Source organism: Trichechus manatus, unplaced genomic scaffold (genome assembly GCF_000243295.1).
Source record: "Trichechus manatus latirostris isolate Lorelei unplaced genomic scaffold, TriManLat1.0 scaffold00018, whole genome shotgun sequence".
Taxonomy (NCBI): domain Eukaryota; kingdom Metazoa; phylum Chordata; class Mammalia; order Sirenia; family Trichechidae; genus Trichechus; species Trichechus manatus.
The window spans coordinates 17,832,389-17,854,476 of NW_004443954.1; the positions used below are offsets into that span (position 1 = coordinate 17,832,389).

Consider the following 22,088-nt stretch of genomic DNA (forward strand, 5'->3'; position numbering starts at 1 on the left):
AACTGCCAATATCTGAAAGCTATAAGAAGAACACCTGGGGAGAGCACTGGGGGGAAAAAATGTAAAAAATATACAAATACATTTAACATAAAGAGGGAAAGGGGCAAAAAAGGAGATACAGTCCCAATCAAAAAGAAGAACGTGATCATTATGATTTTAAACCTCTTTCTGAGGTCTTGAACACCTTTTGTTTGTTTGTTTCAATACCATTCTAGTCACCAGCTCCCAGGCAGATTCTCTTAGGTTTTCCCTGCACAGGACAGAGAGGTGTGATTATGGTTTGGTTACCAAAAGGGCCAGCTAGCTGAGAATGGCCACAAATTCAAGCCTCAACCACCTACCTATGGAAACCCAAAACCCAGTGCGGTAATAAAGTGGTGAGATGGGCACCACAAAAGCATACAAGAAAAGTCCTTCCCACTTTCCGGCAGCCACTCTCCCCACGTGACTTCAGGAGTGTGTGTGGATGGCGAAGAACAAGCTCTCTCCCTGCCAGACACAATGCAGAGCCAGCCGGACCTGCAGCTGGCCGCTCCGTCACCGCACTCTCAGAGGACTCCCGTTTGTTTTGTAGAACCTCACCAATGATGTGCAATAAAGGGCTGTAAAGGAAAGATGTAAGCATTTCTGAACTAAACTTTTCATTTCACCTCTGTTTATTCCCTCTATTTCAGCCCTCTGTAGGAAAATTATTTTCCATATAAACAAATTCATCAAGTGAACTTATTCAAGGATGAAAATAACTGGTATCACATAACATTCTGCAAAACAAAATTGCCACTGCTTGTGTTCCAGTGCTTAAAAGCAAACTACTATGGCAATTCAACCCTAGTACTAACATAACCCAAACCCCCTATTACCTTCATCACTGCATATTCAATTTACATAATTATTCTGCTATGCTATTCAGAATTTACATTTAGTTGCATGCATTCTACTTCTCCTTGCTTTAGGGATGCTACTTCCTTTCTAGACTTAGCAGAACGAGACAACGATTCAACGTATTCAATTCTTTTGACCAGGAGAAACACTGTGGTTCAACAGAATAATGGTTTGGTTTGTTAATTTACTTAAAATCTTGATTCAAATACCATATTATTGGCCTGCTATCCCCAGCTGCAGCACTGACCACCAACCACAGGAAAGCTTCTCAGGACCTGCCTCACCAGCTTCCATTTTAAATCAGCAACACTTTATCCTACAGGTCGAAAAGTCACCAGGGCCAACAGAGGTGCCACATACACTCTGGGTGCCCCCCCAGCCACCCAGTAGCCTCTCCAAGTCCCTGGTCACATGAAGACAGCTCCCCTTCCCCTGGGCATCTCCAGACTCAACAGTATTCAATTATTTCCATACCACTCGGGGTAAAACAACTCTCACCTACAGGAGACACTGACTGGGACTATCAGGCAAAAGCAACAGGGGAAAACAGCACTAGACCTTTTTCCTGGGATAAAATGAGCACCCTCTTTTCTCCTCCCACAAGCAGTGACTCTAGTGTAAACCCTTGCTCAGGTTCAGCAATGCAGGAAGCTTTACCTGCATGGGAGACTCACAGTGCAGAAGGGACAATTGGCAACAGGCACGTGAGGTGTGCAGTGATTGTTTAGTTAGCGGATAAACACGGGGTCAATACCAGTACCCAGGAGGCGTGGGGGTGCCCAGGACGGACCAGATCACAACGCCCTGAATTCCAAACAGTTCTCTAGGATTGCAAAGGACCTTTTAACAATTTTCATTGTTCAGTTCAGCATTTTCAAATCTGCCCCAAAGTATCCTACAGGAAGTAAGGGTATGCAAGATACATTTTGAAAGACAGGTAGGGCCAGTTTGACGTAGAATCACAGCATGAAAGAATATGCTTGGAAACATATGGCAAGATCCAAGATACACATTTTCTTTTCTTTTTATCAAATTTTAACATTAGATGGTGACTCCAAAAAATCAAGATAGAAATTGAAGCCAGTCCTATCTTGAGGCTAAAATTAGTATTGGTGATGTATTTTCTGAGCCCCAGAAAGCTTCTCTAGATCACAGACTCCTACATTTAAATTAAAGGAAAAAAGCATACATTGTTTTTTAGACTTTGCTTCGATTTCTTTCTCCCTGGGAGAAATGTGCACACTTTGCTTTCTATCAAAAGCACAAAAGGCAATTATATATTCAAAAACCACCTCATAAGTCACACTGAAATTTCTACCACGTGCACCTTGCTCACCGTTGTATCCCTAACACTTAACACAGGACCTGGCCATAGCAAGTACTTAATAAAATATTTCTGAAATTAATAAAAACAGAGTTTAAAATGGATCGTAAGTTAAGAATGTTCATAAGGGGAAATATAATGATTTTCACTAAGAGACCACACACTGAGGCATCAAAGAATGTTCACAAATAAATGCAAATATTAAGTCATCTGTAAGACTGCGTTACTAAACATTATTCAGTTATGAATTCAGTTATATTTTCAACATAAAAGGTACTGAGGGCAAACAATTTTTATTGGGGGCTGTTTCGATATTTTTAGCAGAAAGTTGAAAATCGAAGTTTGCTCTTTCATTATACTTTGCGACAGGATCTTTCTGTTACAGAGTTCACACACAGGGCAGTCCAGGAGTGAAAGATTTAGATACAGTGATCTCAGAGAGTTCACGTCAAGCACGTCAACGGCACAATCAAGTGTGCGTGTGTGTGCGCATGTGTGCACCTGTGTGCGCATGTGTGCACCCATGTTACGTGTGTGTGCATGTGTGTGCACCTGGGGGTAGGGGCAGAGCGTGTTTTCTAAGGGAGTTTGCAAACAGGTTCAGATTAACCAAGTCTGACCACACTTCCATCTGGAAACTATATATTCTAACATGAGCCATATTCTGAAAAATAGATTCAGATGTTTGGAACTGGTTCAGAACAGTTGTAAGAAATGTTCAGTACAAATGAAAAAATTAGTCTTCAATGTCTTCTCCTCTCAGCTTTTCTTACTGGGTAAATTTGCCTTCTGGGGGGTCAGAATGCTGGTGGGGGAAGAATGGAGGGGAAGTATGAGTGAAGGAAGGTTGTTTCCTAGAACCTAAAGCGCATGTTACTCTTGAATGCATATCGAACAGGTAACTGCTATTTGATTTTTCCCATATTGCCCACTAGGATTTCAACTCTGCCCCTGGAAGGCTTACTCCACCAAGTGGAGATAATTAATTCTCCTGTTTCAACTTCTGGGAAACAGGGCTGAAACGCTTAGTGAAATATAGTGGCCTTTCTTTCCTCTATGATCCTTCCTTCCCAATTTTACATTTACAGAAAATGAGGTTGCTGGTCTATGCTTACAAATAATTAACTTGGTTCTATTTGTTAAATTATAAATTTTCACAAGAATACAAGAAAGTGTTTTGAAATAGTAAATAATTTTTATCCAGTAAGATCTCTAAAATCTATCATCCAAATCAACAGTTCATAACAACTGAGTCCTAAATTGCAGAATGCATAAAATCTTTAACTTTTTAGTTTGGACACTAGGGAAAAAAAACTCAACAATGACAAAATCAAAACGCACCCCCGCCCCCGCCACACACACAGGCCAAAAGTGTTTCGTCTGGTTTTGTTTCTGCCCACAGCCTACCTTGACTTTTTGCTGGATTTGGGTTTTGGCGTGGCAGTTTTTGCTTTCTTTTCCTTTGGCTCTTTGGGAATCTTAGGGACTTTCGGGGTCTTGGGTTCCTTGGGCTCTTTCTTCTCCTTGGGTTCTTTCGGTTCCTTCGGATCTTGTTTTGCCTTCGGCTTTTTCTTTTTCTTTTTCTCGTCTTGGGACCCATCTAGTGAGTTCCTACTTAGTTCTTGGTTATCAACCCCACCAGGGAAGTCGTCTTTACCGAAACTTTTACTGGAATCCTCTGCAACAATGTGGTTGTTTTTCTTTTTCTTCTTCTTTTGCTGTGGCTGCTGTTCTATTGATGGCAGGTAATCTTCACTCTTCCCTAGCTGAGCGTTCGGTCCGCTAACCTGAGTCACATCCAGCCCTGGTTTCTCTAGAAAGGGCTCCGATGGAGAATGCTAAGAGACACAAAGAGGAATTGAAATTAGTTTATCGTCCTTCATGGTGAGGAAGAAAGGAACTGAAAGTTAGTGGCTGATGTTTCTAAAACTTACTCTATACTCAAGGTAGCAAATATTTTGTCAGCTAGACAGTTGTGGAATCTATCATATTCTCTCATCCAAAAATATACATTTCTTTAATAGAATGTTTCCAAATAAATAGAGTAAAAAGAAAATAGTAATTTCATAATACAGTAAAAAATTCAGTTCAGGAAGAAAAAAATTCTCATTCAGCTAAAAATCTTGTCCATGTTCTAACTGGCCTATACAGAAAGTAGTGAATGACAAAACTGCAGCAAAAGCTAACCCACAAAGAATAAATGTCAGTGGAATTCTTTTCCCCGTGATAGAACGGGGATTCAAATTAAAGATAGGTAGTTTAGCCATTTCAAAGAGAACAAGTGTAATTAACATCGCAAGGTTCTGGTACTATGGAAGTCTGAAATCAAAGCATAAACCAGGGCTTTGAAAGGTTCCTTCTGGGTTCGAACCCCTGCTGAGAATTTGCATTTCTAACAAGTTCCCAGACGATGCTAATGATGCTGGTTAAGGACCAATTCTGAGAGAGTAGTGGGTCTCAAAATTTATTACACATAAGAATCACCTGGGATCTTGTTAAACTGTAGCTTCTGATACAGTACATCTAGGGTGGAAATGCAGGAAGTTCTTCTAAGGGTAGTCAAAGTAGGTGTTTTTACTACTATTTACAGGTGAAAAAACTGACAAATTAATAGCATGTGAGCAGCTTTAGAACTCAGGCCTCCTGAATGCCAGAATAGGATTTTTCCTTTATGTTACTCCCTGACCAGCAGCATGAGCATTGCCTGGGAACTTGTTAGAAATGCAAATTCTCAGCAGGGTTCAAACCTGCTGAACAGGTTCAAAGCCCTAGAGTAAACACAACATATAAATCTTATACAGTCCAGGTCATTTCTATGTTCTCCATTAAAATATCAAATTAAAAGTACATATCCAAACATAATGACTTTGGATTGGTGCAATTTCTTGTACTGATATGAAATGCAGACAATGCTTTTCTTAACTTTTTAAAACTTTCCATTACAAAATTTCACCGAGGAAGAGGAAACCCAAATTGTCAGATTTGACATTCACTGCAGGAGATCCCCGTCATTCACTAGGAATACACCCAGAGACCACTTTAAATACATTAGAGAATACCAATAATTAGAACAGGATGCTAGGTGGTCAGCTGAGATCAGAGTAAGCGATCCAAACCAAAAATTATGACTTCTAATGGACCTTTACACTTCAACAAAAAATTAGAAAACCAAATGTTCAACATGCAAATGTTACTCATTTCTGCCTTTTTCATAAGCTTTCCCTGACAATTAACAGTAACTGTAATTAAGAGCTACGGCTGCTAACCAAAAGGTCAGCAGTTCGAATCCACCAGGTGCTGCTTGGAAACCCTATGGGGCAGTTCTCCTCTGTCCTATAGGCTCGCTATGAGTCGGAATCGACTCAACGGCAATGGTTTGGTAATACAAATAGCAACAACAACAATAATGGCTGTTAATGTTGTATTGAACAATCTTACTATGTGCCAGGCATGGGCCAAGCATTTTACACCCACTTTACTCTGATGGCACAGTGGTTAAGAGCTCGGCTGCTAACCACAAGGTGGGTGGTTTCAACCTACCAGCTGCTCCGCAGGAGAAAGATGTGGCAGTCGGCTTCTGCAACAATTTACAGCCTTGGAAACCCTATGGGGCAATTCTACTCTGTCCTATAGGGTCGCTATGATTCCGAATCAACTTGATAGCAATGTTTTGTTTTGTTTTGTTTTGTTTTTTTCCTTAACACTATTCAATCCCCATGACGGCCCTCAGAGCTAGGTATGACTGTTTTTCTAATTTTACAGATGAGGACACCAACATTCTGGGATGAAGTAACCTGCCCAGGAAGATATAGGTGGTAAGTGACAGAACTGAGAGCAACATCAAAGTAGATGGCTCCAGAGTCTGTACTCCAGAGCACATCACCTATGAAAGGAGAGCAGGCCAGAGAGCCCAGGCCCGTATCGGCCAAGGCCATGGCTTACATCAGCAAAGCAAACCTCAGCTGCTGTCGAGTTGACTCTGACTCATGGCAACTTCACATGTGTCAGAGCAGAACTGTGCTCTGTAGAGTTTACAAGGGCTGATTTTTCAGCAGTAGATCACCAGGCCTTCCTTCCAAGGTATCTCTGGGTAGACACAAATCTTCAGCCTTTCAGTTAGCAGCCAAGCGCAGTAACTGTTTGCACCAACCAGAGACTCCATCAGTAAAGTAGGAAGGCTAAAAGCAACGTGTAAAACATAGGTGTAATAAATTAGATTTCAATATCACTAATAATTACTGAGCATCTATTCGATACCAGATACTGGGCTAGGCGCATTCTTGTGTTAGTTCTACCAAATCTCATAACAAAAATGTGAATATTTCCCCCAATTTTTCAGAAAGAAGTAAAGTTCAACGAGATACTGTGGTCAGCCAAGACCACATAGTAGAGGCGGAGCTGAGATTCAAATTGCGTTTCCTAAATCCAGGGGCATCTGACTCTGTCCATCGCCTGAAATCGTACACAGGCGCTACGTTCAGAAAGGCTCTACAGGTTTCATCGAATTCCAAAGTGGTCAGTGACCCAAAACCCATTAAAAAATACATATCACTGTATGAAAAGAAAGTGGTTATATGGTTCCCACAGAAATATGCCATGGTGACTAAAAAGACCTACATTCAATTCTCTCTCTGCATACTTGTAACAGAAAGAGCCCGGAAGTGCAAATCAAGATATTAGCTGTAGGGTCTGAGGAAGATCACTCCCCTATCTGAGATTCAGTTTCTTCATCTGCAAAATGAAGGATTTGAGTTAGATGATTTCTAAGGTCTCTTCCAAAATCCTAGGATATTTACAAATCTTAAAATACGTATCGCCCTTTTTAGTCACAGCTGAGAAGGAAGAACCTGAAGAAGAGTAAGGGAACACAGAAAAGAGAGAAGCAAGGATTGGTGTCTGGGGAAGAACACACAGCTGTAAACGTGCATGAGCGGATTTTGGTACAGGGGAAAACACTGCTAACTATCACCCCCGCCTCTCTGTTTCCCTCACAAACACTCTTAGTGACGGTAAACTCCAACACAGGCACTGTCCAAATTATCACGACCTAAAAACTAGTGGGACATTTAAGTTGCTTAAGTCGAGTTGTTACGCATTATTCTGAAATGTAACTAAAAAGGAAAATGCCTCGTCGTTTTGTAGAGGACACAGAGCTCAAACTTACTTGGGACAAGCTATTTTTCAGGAAATGGAAGAAAAAGTTGTTCCTGGAAAGAGAAGGAAAGAGGAAACTCTACCAGTAAGCAATGATTAAAACTCAGAATGGTGAGTTAATTCTAGGTATGTGTACCTCTCTTTAATCTGCATGGTGGTAACTCCAGTAACAGAGTGCCAGTCTCTAACGAGAGGTCCCTGGTATACATTTACAAATTAGAAAAAGTACATAACACATAATAGCAAAAGACTGAGAATTACCAACACACTTTAGCATACCAATCATCTTAGATGCTGCTTTTAGTAATAAATGAAGCTATAAATTAGTATCTCAGTGAAGAATTTAAATCTTCCATAAAGAAGAAAAAAACATAAAAGTTAAATTTTAAGAAAGGTATTAATGTTGGATATGCAACAGAATTATGTTTTGGTACTATCTGAAATAGGGTGAAAAAGGTGCTCAGAAATATTAGAGTGTTTACCAGACCCACATCTCCTTAAATCTTTTAGAGAAAAGCTGTTTTTGTAAACAGTTAACAAAGAACAGATGGCCTGCCTTAATCACGTGGGGAACAAGGAACCTGGAGCTCACGTTAATACCCTACACAGTCTACAGGCCCAGCCTGCCCCCTTGGCCCCCTGTGTGTGGCATTCTTCTCTGATGCTATTTAATGTTACAGTGGACATTTCCCATCAACTCCCACTGCCTGACAGGTAATCAATGCCATTAACATCTGATATTCCATATAGGGCATTCCTAAAACCTCTCATTTCTTAGAGCAAACGTGGCGAATGTGAGATACAAAAGGTGTTGTCAAATATGTACCATAGGACTTACTGCTGGACACATTTTCTATCATGATTTCATATGCCTTGTGGAATATATAAAGATTGTGCCATAAACTTTTAGAACTATAACAGTATGCCCAATATTTAAACTATAAATAAAAGTGATACAAGGAGTGTGACTTTTTTTGTCCAAAAAATTTTCCATAGCCAAAGATAACTGCTTATATTTTATGCTCCTAAGATGTACAACAGACAAAATACGCAAACAAGCTAGTTGTCAAAAGAGCAGAATGGACAGGAAGAAAATTTAACCAAAGGAGAGCCAGGGTGGGGGCAGTGAGGGCAAGCCCTCCGCTCCTCGTCAGAGGAACGAAACAAAGGAACCCCAGTGCTCAGGAGCACTTACTGGGCCAACACACCCATTTTCAGTTCAGTACAAGAGGAAAAAGTGAGTAAGATGAAACTTTTTTTTAATCTATTTCAAGTGTGCTTTTCTTCCAGAATTCCTCAGCACTTTCTGGCCTAAAAAGATATTTTATTTAATCACATTATGCCTTAATTATGTTTTTGAAGCCTTGACCTGTTGGCTATGTCGAGCAACACAAGCACGTTATGTAATATTAACAGTAAGCAATGTTTTCCAACACGTACAGTCCCTGCAAACTGACAACCTTCTGTGATACACCTATGGGCAAACCCTGTATTTTACCGAGTGAGTCAAACAAGTCTAAAATCCGAATACTGCTTTATAAAAAGGAAAAGATACCACCACCAAGACCAGAGTCACAAGGTACTTCTGGGAGACACGCCCCTCCCCACCAATTAAACCAAAACCAAACCCATTGCTGTCAAGTTGGTTCCGACCCATAGCGACCCTATAGGACAAAGCAGAAGTGCCCCATAGGATTTCCAAGGAGCTGCTGGTGGATTTGAACTGCCGACATTTTGGTTAGCAGCCGTAGCTCTTAACCACTGCGCCACCAGGGTTCCCAATTATGCTGCAGGGAAGCAATAAAGCAAAGGTGCTTGTGCTCTCAGAGAAAACAACTCTAGTGAAGCAGGCGCAGATCAGTTAAGACCCACATAACAAAAAAGCAAGCTTAAAGTAACACTAAACTATGATTTAAATGGTTTATAAAAACACAAATATTAAGTAGTTATTTAAGATGTGTAGAGCGCTATCCTGTATTTTAAAAATGGCTGTGGAGACATTGCGAGCAGAGCCAGTTACTGCCCTCTGGTACCACCATTCTTAACTTTTATTTTCTAAGTATTCCCTAGGTCTTGATCCTTTTATACTCTTTAATTCTGTATGAAAGCTGAAGGCCAATCTTTAGCCAGAGGAGTGTATACGGGATTTAAAAGAACATTTTAGCAAGGTTCAAGAAATCCTTTTGAGATTGTAACACCCTTTTCTTATCAATGACATTGATAAAAAGAAGATACACTCAACATCTGGTGCCCAATCCATTTACACATTCAACAAATATTTAGTGATGATATAACAGTAAACAAGGTAGCCATGGTAGCCATCAGAGGAAAGGGGTGGAGCACCTAGGCCACGCTAAGACCTCAGAGGTGTCCTGGAAGAAGCTAAGCCCGTGCTGGGGCGGACAGGGAGGCCAGCGCTGGCCAGGAGTCCTGTCTTCACTAGAACCAGCCTGAGCAACAAGTCGGCCTAAGTGTGGGTAACCAATGGCATAAAAATGCATTGCAAGCAAGGTTTCAAAACCCTCTTAGTGGGGGAATACTTCAAGATGGGTGGATACTAGTTTGAATGATCAACTGAATATTTTTTAATTTTGATACTTTGATATAAAATAATGAGGACAAAAACAATTCTTAAGAAGAACCAAGGACTAGAATATTTTCTGTTTGGCTAAATTTGGTATTAATGTAGTCAGGGCCTCAAGTTTTATATGCCAGTTAGTTTTATTCAGCTCATTCTTAGCAATTTCCAGGAATAATTATTTATTGGGTGAATACATTTATGAACACAAGTACACAAGTGAACAATACCGGGCATGCTGGTCCAATGAATTGAGAAACAAAACATAGAACTCCTTGCCGTTGAGTCGATTCCAACTCATAGTGACCCTACAGGACAGACTAGAACTATGGGGTTTCCAAGGCTAAAATCTTTAAGGTAGCAGATCGCCAGATCGTTTTCTCGTGGAGTGGCTGGTGGGTTCAAACTGCCAACCTTTGTTAGCAGCCTAGTACTTAATGACTGCACCACCGGGGCTTTCTGCAAAAGGTATAGAACAATATTTTTTAAAGTTCAGGATATTAAAAGTTGTTACACTTTGGAACCCTCATTCATTGCTGGTGGAACGCAAAATGGTACAGCCGTTATGGAAAATAGTCTGGCAGTTCCTCAAAATGCTAGAGGTAGAATTGCCATATGACCCAGCAATTCCACTCCTCCATATATACCTAGGGATCTAATAAAAGTGATGCGAACAGACATAGTCACACCTGCGTTCACTGGAGCACAATTCACAACAGCAAGAAAGATGGAAACAATCTAAGTGCCCACCAGTGGAGGAACGGACAAATAAAATGTGGTACATACATACAATGGACTACTCAGCGATAAAGAGAAATGAGCCCCCAAAACATCTTACAACGTGGATGAACCTGGAAGACGTCATGGTGAGCAAAATAAGTCAATCACAAAAAGAAACAAATATTGTATGTTCTCACTTTTATGAAATAACATGAATAGGTAAATACACAGAAACTAATGTCCATTCGTGGTTCTCGGGTGGGGGTGGGGGGAAGAGGGAGAAGCACTCCCTAGGTAGTAGTCACTTTTTTTTTTTTTAATATTTTATTGTACTTCAGGTGAAGGCTTACACAACAAATAGTTTCTCATGAAACAGCAGTACACGTGTTGTTTTATGACATTGGTTAACAACCCCACAACACATTAACCCTCTAACTTCTCAACCTTTTTTTTTTTTTGGTAAAAATACACACAGCCAAAGATACACGGTTTCAAAAATTTCTACATACACAGTTCAGTGACATTGACTACGCTCTTCCAATTGTGCTGTTATTCTCACTTAAGATGAAGGCTTACAGAACAAAATAGTTTCTCATTTAACAGGTACTACGAATGTTGCCCTATGACAATGGTTAACAATCTCACAACACATCAACAATATCCTTACTCAACCTTGGGTTCCCTATCACCAGCTTCCTTGTAGTCACTTATTGTTTACAGAAATGGGAAAGATGACACCAAACATGCGTGAAGTCTGCACGGCATGCCTGATGTAACTGATGTCAATAAGCTGTATATAGGGAAAGGAGATGAATGGGCAACTGCCAGGTTGATTATGGTTTTGCAGCAAACAACAACCAAAAAAAAAGGAGGGGAGGCTACTGGTGCTGATACTAATTAGACATAACCAATCACCTCATGTATTAGTTCTCTTGGTGAGGGGTCTCAGGGCCATTGTCTCATGGGATAATCCAGTCAATTGGCATAATATAGCTCTTAAAGTTTATGTTCTACCTCTCAGTATGGTGAGTAGTGTCTGGGGTCTTAAAAACTTACAAGCAGCCAACTAAGATACAATTATTGGTCTTTATTCAACTGGAACAAAAGAGAAAGAAGGAAACCCAAGAGTCAGACAAAGAACTGGACTACAGGACCGTCTACAGGAACCACTGCCTCCTGGCTACCTCTACTGAACTTGCTGATCAGGGACACAAAAGACGGAATCCTAATAAAAAGGGAGAAAAATGTGGAAAAGAACTTCAAATTCTTAAAGAATCCAGACCTACTGGACCTTTTGAGCCTTGAGGTGTCCCTTAGACTATGGCCCTGAGATGCTCTTCAAATCTTGAATTGAAGCTATCTCCTAAAGTCACCCTGAAACTAGGTAACAGCTTAGCCCAAAGAGTAAAGATTGTCACCCTTGAGTACTGCTTTTAAAAAAAACTCTACATAAGACCAAAGGGTCAACGGCTATTTTAAAGCATAGATGAGAAGATTAGGGAGCAGAAACATTAAATAAATGGAAGGGAAACAACTAGAACAGAAATAACGAGAATGTTGACACAATGTGAAGAATGTAACCAATGTCACTGATCATTATGTCTAGAAACCGCAGCATGGGAGCCGGTTTTACTGTGTATATTTTCTCCAAAAATACATAAAAAATTTTACAAAGTTGTTATGTGTCACATGAGTTTAGAGAATTCTGGGTTAACCAAAGTTAATAAATAGGTTTCTTTACCATAGGATTCCAGGGAGTGTCGGTACCGTACGCGCAGCGTGTACTAAAGGTATTTAACTAAGGCACCTTTTTTCTAAGAATATCTCAATGAAAATGTTCTAGGAGTCCCTGGGTGGCGCAAATGGTCAAGTGCTCAACTACTAGCCAAAAGGCTGGCGGTTCAGAAGACAGGCCTGGTGATCTACTTCTGAAAGGTCATAGCCATGAACACCCTATAGAGCACTTCAACTCTGCATGATAGGGTTTCTGCGAGTCGGAATCAACTGGACGGCAACTAACAAAAATAAACACTGAACACTAAAAATTACAAACAAAACAAAAATAAAAATTTTCTTCAAACTATACTTTGGCTTGTACTGATCTAGTTAAAGCAGGGCAAATTCAAATTTCTCTGGAATGGGAATAAGTGTGTATGTGTGTACACATACATATATGTATATCAAAACAGTGGCTATCAAATGTTTTAAAAGACAGTGTATGACTATGAAGGAATACAATTTTATATATAATGCACTAAAACAATTCATTGAATTGGCAGTTTACGTTCTGTTTAAGTCACTAGTAAGAATAAAACAGGAATATTAGTATAAGCATATAAGGGTGATTTGTACAATTGCTGCCTTTAATATATAAACAGTCAAGATAATTACCAAGTTAAATAAAATGAATATTTACATATAATGTAAAAGTTTATCTTAGCACATACCTCAGGATCATTAACTTTTAGAATTAATTTTTTTTAATTACTGTTGAAATATCTAATTTAAAAATCATTTTAGTCATGGGGTTGGCAACCAATGTCACAAAACAACATGTATATTAATTGTTTAGTAAGAAACTAGTTTGCTCTGTAAACCTTCATCTAAAGTACAATTAAAAAGATTTTACAAAATTAATTACAAATAAAGGGATTTGATGTCAGCCTAAAAACATAAAAATCATTTAAAGCCATTTTGTATTGTATTTTTAAGCTGTCTTAGATTCAACATGGGAACAAAATTGTAAAAGGCTACTAATGAACATTAGACACTTTCATGGAGTCTAAATTATCATGCATTTTGAATTAATAAATGCAAAATGGCGCCCTGGTGGTGCGGTGGTTAAGAGCTACAGCTGCTAACCAAAAGGTCGACAGTTCAAATCTGCCAGCTACTCCCTGGAAACCCTATGGGGCAATTCTGCTCTGCCCTGCAGGGTCTCTATGAGTCGGAATTGACTCAATGGCAACGGGTAAAATCCAAAATAATAAAAAGAAGAAGCCAAGAAGCAGTGTTAACATTAAATACTTCCACATCAGCTTCAGCACACTGAGCATCATCTACATATGAAGGAAGGGAGCCATGTCCCAGGAACTGTCACACAGCGTTCTTAATGCGTACAACACTCAATTGTGGAGTTTCTACAGTCAGTTCAACTGGAATGGCACAGCAGTGAAACTCTGCAAATGCAAAACCCTTTCCTAAATGTCTGAGAGAGTCAGACTGAATCTCCCTCCCAGTAGAGAAGTGGTGGCTCACTGAGACTTCCCTCTACAGCTCACCCACCACACCCCTCTGTCTCCTCCTGACCAGTCTCCCTCTGCCACCGGGCGAATCTGACCTGGCTGACCACACTGCCTGCTGACTGCCGGGAGAGGAGGCCATCTTGGCCTCACTGGTCCCAGCCTGGCCCTGTGCTGGACAGCACCTGACATGCTGGTGAGGAGACCTCCGAGGAGAAACACGGGTGTGGAGGAAAGACAACACCAGGACTACTAGGAAGGAAGTCCTGAAATCATCCCAGGACATTGTACCAAATGTTTTGTTGTTGTCATCGTTGTTGTTTTAACCATTTATTATACAGTTGCATGTGCCATGTGCTCTGCTAAGCAGTTTACATGCCTCTTCTCCTTCAGTCCCTATAAGGTTGATGGCATTGTTTATGAATGAGGCAACTGAAGCTTTAAGATTAGCTTACCCAGAGTTATACAGCTAGAAATGGAATTCTAACCCAGGAGAGCTATCTACAAAGCCCACACTTGTAACCAAGCGTCCACACAGTGGCTGCGGAGTGTGACCTAGGCAAGCCCCATGCTTTGGCCCGCAGGCAGGAAAAGGGGTGGGGGGGAGGGGAAGCAGAGGAGCTTTCCACGCCAGCTGTGGGCCTAGCACAGACCGGGCAGCAGCCTGCTTTCCTGCTCCACAGCCACAAAGGACTTAGCTCTAAGACACTAACCCTGATCTGCGGGTAAGATGGTTTTTAATTTAGCACAAATTTGGAGTTCTTGCCTTCGAAGCATCGGGAAGAAGTCTGGTTTGGGTCCAAACTAAGGCTATGGGTAAGCACTAACTTTTCATCCAAAGATAAAAATGTAGATAACAACTGACACTCATATTGTGCTTTGCAGCTAACAAACACTATCCAATTTGATTCTTAAAATTACCCTGCTTAACAACAGAATTCAGCTGTATAAATGTTGAGACCTACTCTGTACTAGGGACTAAACCAGGTCCTTCAGAATCAGAAAAAGATACGCTCAGCTCCTGCCCTGCCTTGAAAACTCCCCTAAAGCCTCCCTAAAGAACAGTTTATATGGGGTTTTTTATTCAATGTACCGTATTTCAAGGAATTGAACACAGTCAATTCTTTTCTTCAGCACTGTAACACATGAATTGCTACTTCTTAAGAAAAGCACCAGATGAAGTAGTAGGCTTGCATTTAGCTGCCATGTAGTTGAAATAATGTGCTTGTCTCGTGTTTCATCTACAAACACATGCATGTGCACACACGTGCACATCCCTTGGGCACAGAGTTGAACTGACGTCAAATAAAGCATGCTTTTGATGTATCTTCATTGCTTCATAAATGCTTGGAAAAGTTGGCTTAATTGTTTATACAAGACATGAATGGTGTTTTTACATGTGTTAGCTTTCCAAAAAATGTATGTCAGTAATCAGACTGTTCCTGGTCTTGAATATCTCCTATCCCTGAAGTGCTTTTGACAAAAGGAAGAGAAATGTAGAGGGGCCACCAGAACCCATCACTACTTTGGGCAGCGGAGAAAGAAAAACAACCCAAAATTCAACACAACTCAAAGCCTAGCACAGTTATGATGGATAACTTGTTAGGTCACCTGGACCACCACCAGCATTCTGCCCACCTATAAAGACTATACACATTCTCCTCAAAGGAGACCCTGCAAATGTAAGTCATGTAAGTCATGGTGCCTCTGACTTACAATAAGCAAACCAAAACACGCGCCCATCAGAAGAATTTGAGATACAGTCACACTCTCACCCCTCTTGTTCTGAATTTTAGGCTCGTCTGGGGCAGTAAACCATTGATTATCTTTTACTGGGCACTGCTTTCTGGAAGTAAAGATGGCAAAGGTTATTACTGTGTTCAGGGGGTGTAATAAAGTCAACTTTATTGTCTCTGCCTTCCTGTTTCTTCTTTCTCTCCCACCTTGCATATACTGTCCTTCCCCTCATAGGCTCAACTCAGTAAGTATCAGTGAAAGAGAATCTGTAAGAGCCAGTTCCCATTTCACAGGCATTTGTCTTGCTTATCTCAACTTAGACCTAAGGTTCGCGGTGCTCTCAAAAGTGTGACGGCAGGTTTGAATTTGGCAGTGGACACCTAGACCTGAAGGTACCCAATTTACCAGGGATCAAACTTCAGCTAAATACAACTCAAGAGTGCTTCCAGGCTGTTAAAAATGTTTGCAGAAATAAACTCCATTCTAAGACACTGCAGACAAAAACCAAACCTACATATTGAAAACAGTTTAATTCAACCATTTTTTTTACTGTATACTTATACTGCACACAGTACTCTACAATTACTGGTATACGCAAAGGCAAGTTTGATCCTTAAATTGAATAGGTGAAATGTATAGAGTTTGTCTCTGAAAATCAATTTATACCAGGTTTGCCCTTAGGTTTTTATCGCCTTAAAAAGGTCAATATTGAAAGTAACTTACTCTGCTGTTCCCAGGAATTTAAAGAGTGAAACTTCAGTAAACTGAAAAGAAGGTTGTGTCCTTACTGAACACTGAACAGTCTCTGGGGTTTGTGTATAAATGAAAATAGAACAATCTTTGAGGGGGAAAAACAAATTTATAAGGAAAACAGTGATAAAGATAATTTATACACTCTATGCAAGTTCCCTCGTATTGAGAGAATGTGAGTTCAGCAAGTGTAGGTTGCAACAAATGCTTACTGGTAAACTACCTCAGTCTCACCTTATAGGAGGCAACTGCTAAGATGATGTTTACCTCCTGGCGTTGTGCCTCTTGAGTGTGGGTGGGACTGTAACTTTTGGCCAACAGACTATGATGAAGGTGAGAGGATTTTGTACATGTAAATAAGGTCCCAAATCAGTGATTTTGAGTTAATCAAAGGGGGAATCCTGGGTGAGCCTGACCTAATCAGGTAGATGGCTTTTAAAGAGGACTTGAGCCTCTCAGAGACCCTTTCTCTGTTTCTGGCTTTGAGGAAGCAAGTCACCATGGAGGGGAACCCAACATGCAAGGAACTGCAGGCAGCCTCTAGGAGCTGAGGGCTGCCCCAGGTAACAGCCTGCAAAAGCTAAAGTCCCTGGTCATACAGCCACAAGGAAATGAAGTCCATCAACAGCCCGAATAGCCTTGGAAGCAGACTGTTCCCCAGTCAAGACTCCAGATGAGAACGCCAGCCTTACAAGACCTCGTGAGACCCTGAGCAGAGGATTTGGCTAAGTCTTGCCCAAGTCTTTACCCACAGAAACTATATGACAATAAATATTGCTTTAAGCTTGTGGTAACTGTTACAATAAGTAACTGATAACATATCTTAAAATCTTCTGCAACTCTCATCTGAAAGTTTTTCAAATTCTTTCATCTAGGATCCCCTGTGCATGCCAGCTATGCATCCTTCCACCTACAGACAGACAGCACACAGATTTCCTACTCCTTTTTAATGCTGTTGCTGCTGCAAGTAACATCTGGCACTTGTGTGCCAGGCACTGTTCTAGGTTCACAACAACCTTATGAAATCATCCCCTCCTTATAAATGGGAAAACTAAGGCACACAAAAGAATGTAAGAGATCTGTCCAACATCACAAAAAGCTGGTCACACGAGGAGTCAGGATTCAAACCAGGCAACCTCCCTTGCAGAGCCCACGTGCCTGACAGTCACGCTGTACTGCCCAGTTGGTGTGGTTCATGCACTCCTGTGACAGTCTCGCTAAAGAAGAGGAAGATGTGCTGACAAAGACATCTGAGTATAATGGGGCACCTGGACAGAGGGGGGACTCACTCCAACATAAGGAGTCAGACGAGATCCAGGTTGTGGCTGTTACAGACAAGAAGAGCATTTCAGAAAGCTGGAGTACAGACATTGTTAGACAGTTAACTACCACTAAATCATCACTGGAAGATTTTTAAAAGGAAATCTCTTCATCGTTAGGTAAAAATATATAGTAAACAGCACTATAAGCAAAATTAAATGTTCCTAATACTTATTTTAGAAGAAAGTTTAAAGCACATTAGAAGCAGTTTAACACTTAAAGGGGGCTGTGTCCCCATGACTCCCTCCAGCCGGAATTACCAAGGAGACAGAAGATACCAAAGCAATTAAGTACTTTATAAACACTGCTTAGGGGTCAAAAAGAGGGAGGTTCATTCACTGACTAATAACGCAGTAATAAACAAACAGCAATGTTATGCAACTGAGAAAATGATTATAATTGAATCTACACAGCTGGGCGAGGCTAGAAGGCTGGTTATGTATATTAGCTCACAAAGGCTCGGTGTGGGTGGGTTTGAGTTTTAGAACTGTTCAGATTTGAGTCCCTGTTACAGTCAGATTTTTTTCCTCTTATCTGAATACAATTCCACGATTACAAGTGAGGAACAGAAAATAACTAACGGACTGCCCACTAATTATTTGCTGATGTGTTTTTACTCCAGAGAAATAAATGTGCGTGTAGTGGCTCGGCAGTTAAAGCTCTTCTTGAGCTGCACGTGTTTTAGGTCTCTTCCGGAGATGTTTGCCTTGTTGGCACACAGCAATACGAATAACAAACGGTGACACACTGGCGTACTGAAGGGGAAAAGCCAGAACAAAGCAGCTTTCGACACTGGAACACTTAGCCCCCTCGGTATCGCTGGAGTTTCCTTCACGTTGATAGTTTCCACTCTGCAGGGCTTCAGGTTCGTCCATAACGTCTATAATGTGTACACAAGGAAGACGGGCAGAGACACGCCTCCAATTACCATACTTAAATGTACACAAACGTGTTGAACAGGGACAGGAGGGTGATGCGTATGTTCTCCTGTGTAAAAGTCACAGTACTAGAATCAAAGAAACACTGTTCTCTTGAGTTCAAGAAAGAGCTTAGTGAAAATCTAAGGGGAACAATAACCACCTACCACCCTTCCATCACTTAAATGTAGTCAAAATGCTAACCAAAAGTTAAGTTTCTTCTTGGGAGATAGTCTAGCTAGATGTTGCCTTCATTATTACACGGAAGTTTTTAAATTAAATGACTAAACCTCAACAAATTCGTGATGTATGTCATGTTCCAGTCTGCATAAACCCTAAAGAACTTCAAACACAAATGGCTGATTAGCTAACCAGAAGGGCAGAGGTACAAATGTATCTTCAATAGGCACACATTTTACATCAATGATATCTATTTTTATGAGATAAAAGTACTAAAGCTTTAATGGTGGCAATTAAAAAAGCCAAGAGTTTGAGTAGCTCAATGGCTGAGTCACAGACCTTTTACCTATAATGGGATCCATTATATCTGTGAACTCAGTTTAAGGGAATAAAAGAGGAGCAGATTTTTAAATATGGTTATAAAACAGCAGTGCCCTCTGAACTAAGCTGTTTCCGTTTAAACGGCCGCGTGATTTACCCTGCGCCTTCACGCCAACGTCGTTCAGCAGCCTTCTTTAGCATTCTTAAATACATGTGTTTGCAAACATTTAAATAATTTGAAAATACTACAAAGAATCTATCACCTAAGGATTTGCATTTGAATAATTTGTTTCTATTTTAACTTAATTGTGTATAAAAATTCATCACTGATTTGAAAATACATAACTTCAGATGACTCTTGACAGGCATCATTTCTGCCTTTAAATATAAACATATTTTGAAATCCTCAGGTAAAATATCAATCTAGGGGAATAAATAAGAATGCAACTATTCACAATAAGATAAAGATCTTTTAGCAATATTTACAACTGAACATCAGCAAACAATGAATGGGGTTTTTTTTCCCACGGTGGTTTAATATTATTATTCAAAATTATTAGAAAAGTAAGCTCTGGAGTTCCAAACTGTAATAATCACCTAATATCTAGTCCTATACTAACCACTTCTCTAATTCATGAACCTGAAGGTTTTCTCTTTAGCTTCTACTATAGCAGATTGAGAAACACAACTATGATTATTCCGGGAACAATCTCACAGGTTTCTGCGTTTGTTTGCACCACCACCATCTCCAGAGACGGCTGGCAAACAGGAAACGACATGCAGGACGGATTTACCTCTGACCAGGAAGGGCCACGCTAACACGGACCCAGGGCAGCCCAGAGGCCGTGAGGCAGACGAGGCTCCTCACAGGGTCCACCTGAGTCTGCAGCCACGCAGACTAGACAGACAGCGCCAGACGCCTCCCCAGGGTCTCCCCTCCATGCCAGCAGCTCTCTTTAGATTTGGTTTCTGACTCTTTGGGGGCTTTAACAATCAAATAGGAAGAGGGTCAACTTGAGATGCCTCTATTTCCTCACCTGTAAGATGAAGAAGCTGGATGAGCTGATCTCTGCAACTCCTTTTAACTCTAAAACTCTAGGGGGTCTCTGTTTTTAAATTCTGGCTTCAGTCCTGCTTGAATGATAACTGCCCACACACGTTTAGCTTACTCGTATTAAGCATTTGTAAGGTGGAGTGGGAGACACAATTTCAGAGAAGAGGATTAAGGAAGCTTCTCAAATAAACACAAAAAATAAGTAAAATTAATTCGAAAACCTACCATAGAAAGACCAACATTAAATAAGGTACACCAGAATTAGCGATCCAACAAAACCTTAAAATACACAATTTACTTTTCCCATAAAAAAAACATTCAGAACCACATTTCAATCATACATAATCTCATTTCACAAATATCTAACTAAACATCTACTGTGTTTTCCGACAGGAAATCTAGTATCTGCTCAATATAATGTGTCATAAAATAATATGTATTACACATCTCAGTATGCACAAAATAATATTAAAGCATACAAAATTCACTCAGGTTTGCGGACCTCTGAAGTCACAGATCCATACCACATAAATCATGGGGAGGGGGCAGGGAAGGTGGGGGGCGGGGGGGACGAACAAAGGCAAGGCAGAAAGAACAAAATTAGAAGTCGTCCAGCATAAGCCCCAGAACTACACACATCACATGCGGGAGCCATTGGACAGGGAAAGTGTCCCTCACCTAGACCTCTGAGACCTTTGCAGGGGCATGTTGGACACAGGGAGGTAAGGACAGGGAAGCCTCCAGGACCCACACTCCTCATAGCCCAGCCAAGTGTGTGGGAGGCAGAACACAGGGGTTCACCACCGGAGTACCACCAAGCCACAACCACCAGACAAGGCAAACCCTATACTGGTTTCCAGTCACCATTATCTGCCCCTCTCCCCAATACACAACCCTCTTGTAGCGATACTCTTTAAAACAGTAATTTTAAAATGTGGTACATCCATACAATGGAACATTATTCAGCCATAAAGAGAAATAAAGTTCTGAGACATGCTACAACACGGATTAACCTTGAAAGCATTACGCTGAGTGCAGTAAGTCAGACACATAGGGACAAGTACTGTATGATCCTACTTATATGAAATATCCAGGACAGGCAAATGCATACAGACCAAAGTCTATTCGTGGTTATGGGGCAGAGGGAAACGAGGAATGAGGACTTATTGCTTAAAGGGTCAAAGCTTCTGTTTAGGGTGTTGACAAACTTTTGGAAACAAAGGACAGCAGTGATGGTTGCACAACACTGTGAACATAATGTTACTAAACTGTACACTTAAAAATGGTTAAAATAGCAAAATAAAAATAAAAATGTTTAAAAAGCAGTACTGTAAACAAGTTCTGCCTCACTGAGCAATTTAAGTAACTATGTCCTCCAAATGTATCTATACATGCTCTGCTTTTGAATCGGCCTCCTGACTTACCACAGTTCTGCCCACCTGAAATGTCCATCCACCCCCTCATTGATTTTTCAAGTATATATATAGCACCCTTGGACCCACATCTTCCTTACCCCCACTTCTCTGCTGTAAAGGGTGGAATCCTTGAAAGACTGTAGATACTTACTGTCTTCACTTCTTCTCCTGCCATATGCTCTTGAATTCACACTAAACACACCAACATTTCACAAAAACGGCTCTCCTGGAGGCGGCCTCCAACGGCCTCATCTCTCCTCACCTAGCCTGGTCTCTCAGCAGCATTTGACACAGCCGCACACGCCCTGAATCCTCAGCCTCCAGGACAACAAACAACCTTCTCTCCCTCCTTGCTGGTTCTTCCTTTGCTCCTTTCTCATTAACTCCTCAATCTTTAGTTTCTGAGATGCTCCAAGCCTCCACGTTTGGATTTCCTCTGTCTATGCTTCCTCCTTCATCCAGTGCCACTGCTCTAAGTACTACCTATGTGATGA

General features: G+C 40.8%; 1 protein-coding gene across 1 annotated transcript in view; it reads right to left on the reverse strand.

Annotated features, from left to right (window-relative positions):
- CHD7 (chromodomain helicase DNA binding protein 7) overlaps positions 1-22,088 on the reverse strand; it is a 156,472-nt gene that overhangs the window by 102,497 nt on the left and 31,887 nt on the right. The window contains exon 2 of the mRNA XM_023727724.1: positions 3,614-4,044. Within this exon, the coding sequence (XP_023583492.1) occupies positions 3,614-4,044 (431 nt within the window). The remainder of the gene's footprint in view (positions 1-3,613; positions 4,045-22,088) is intronic.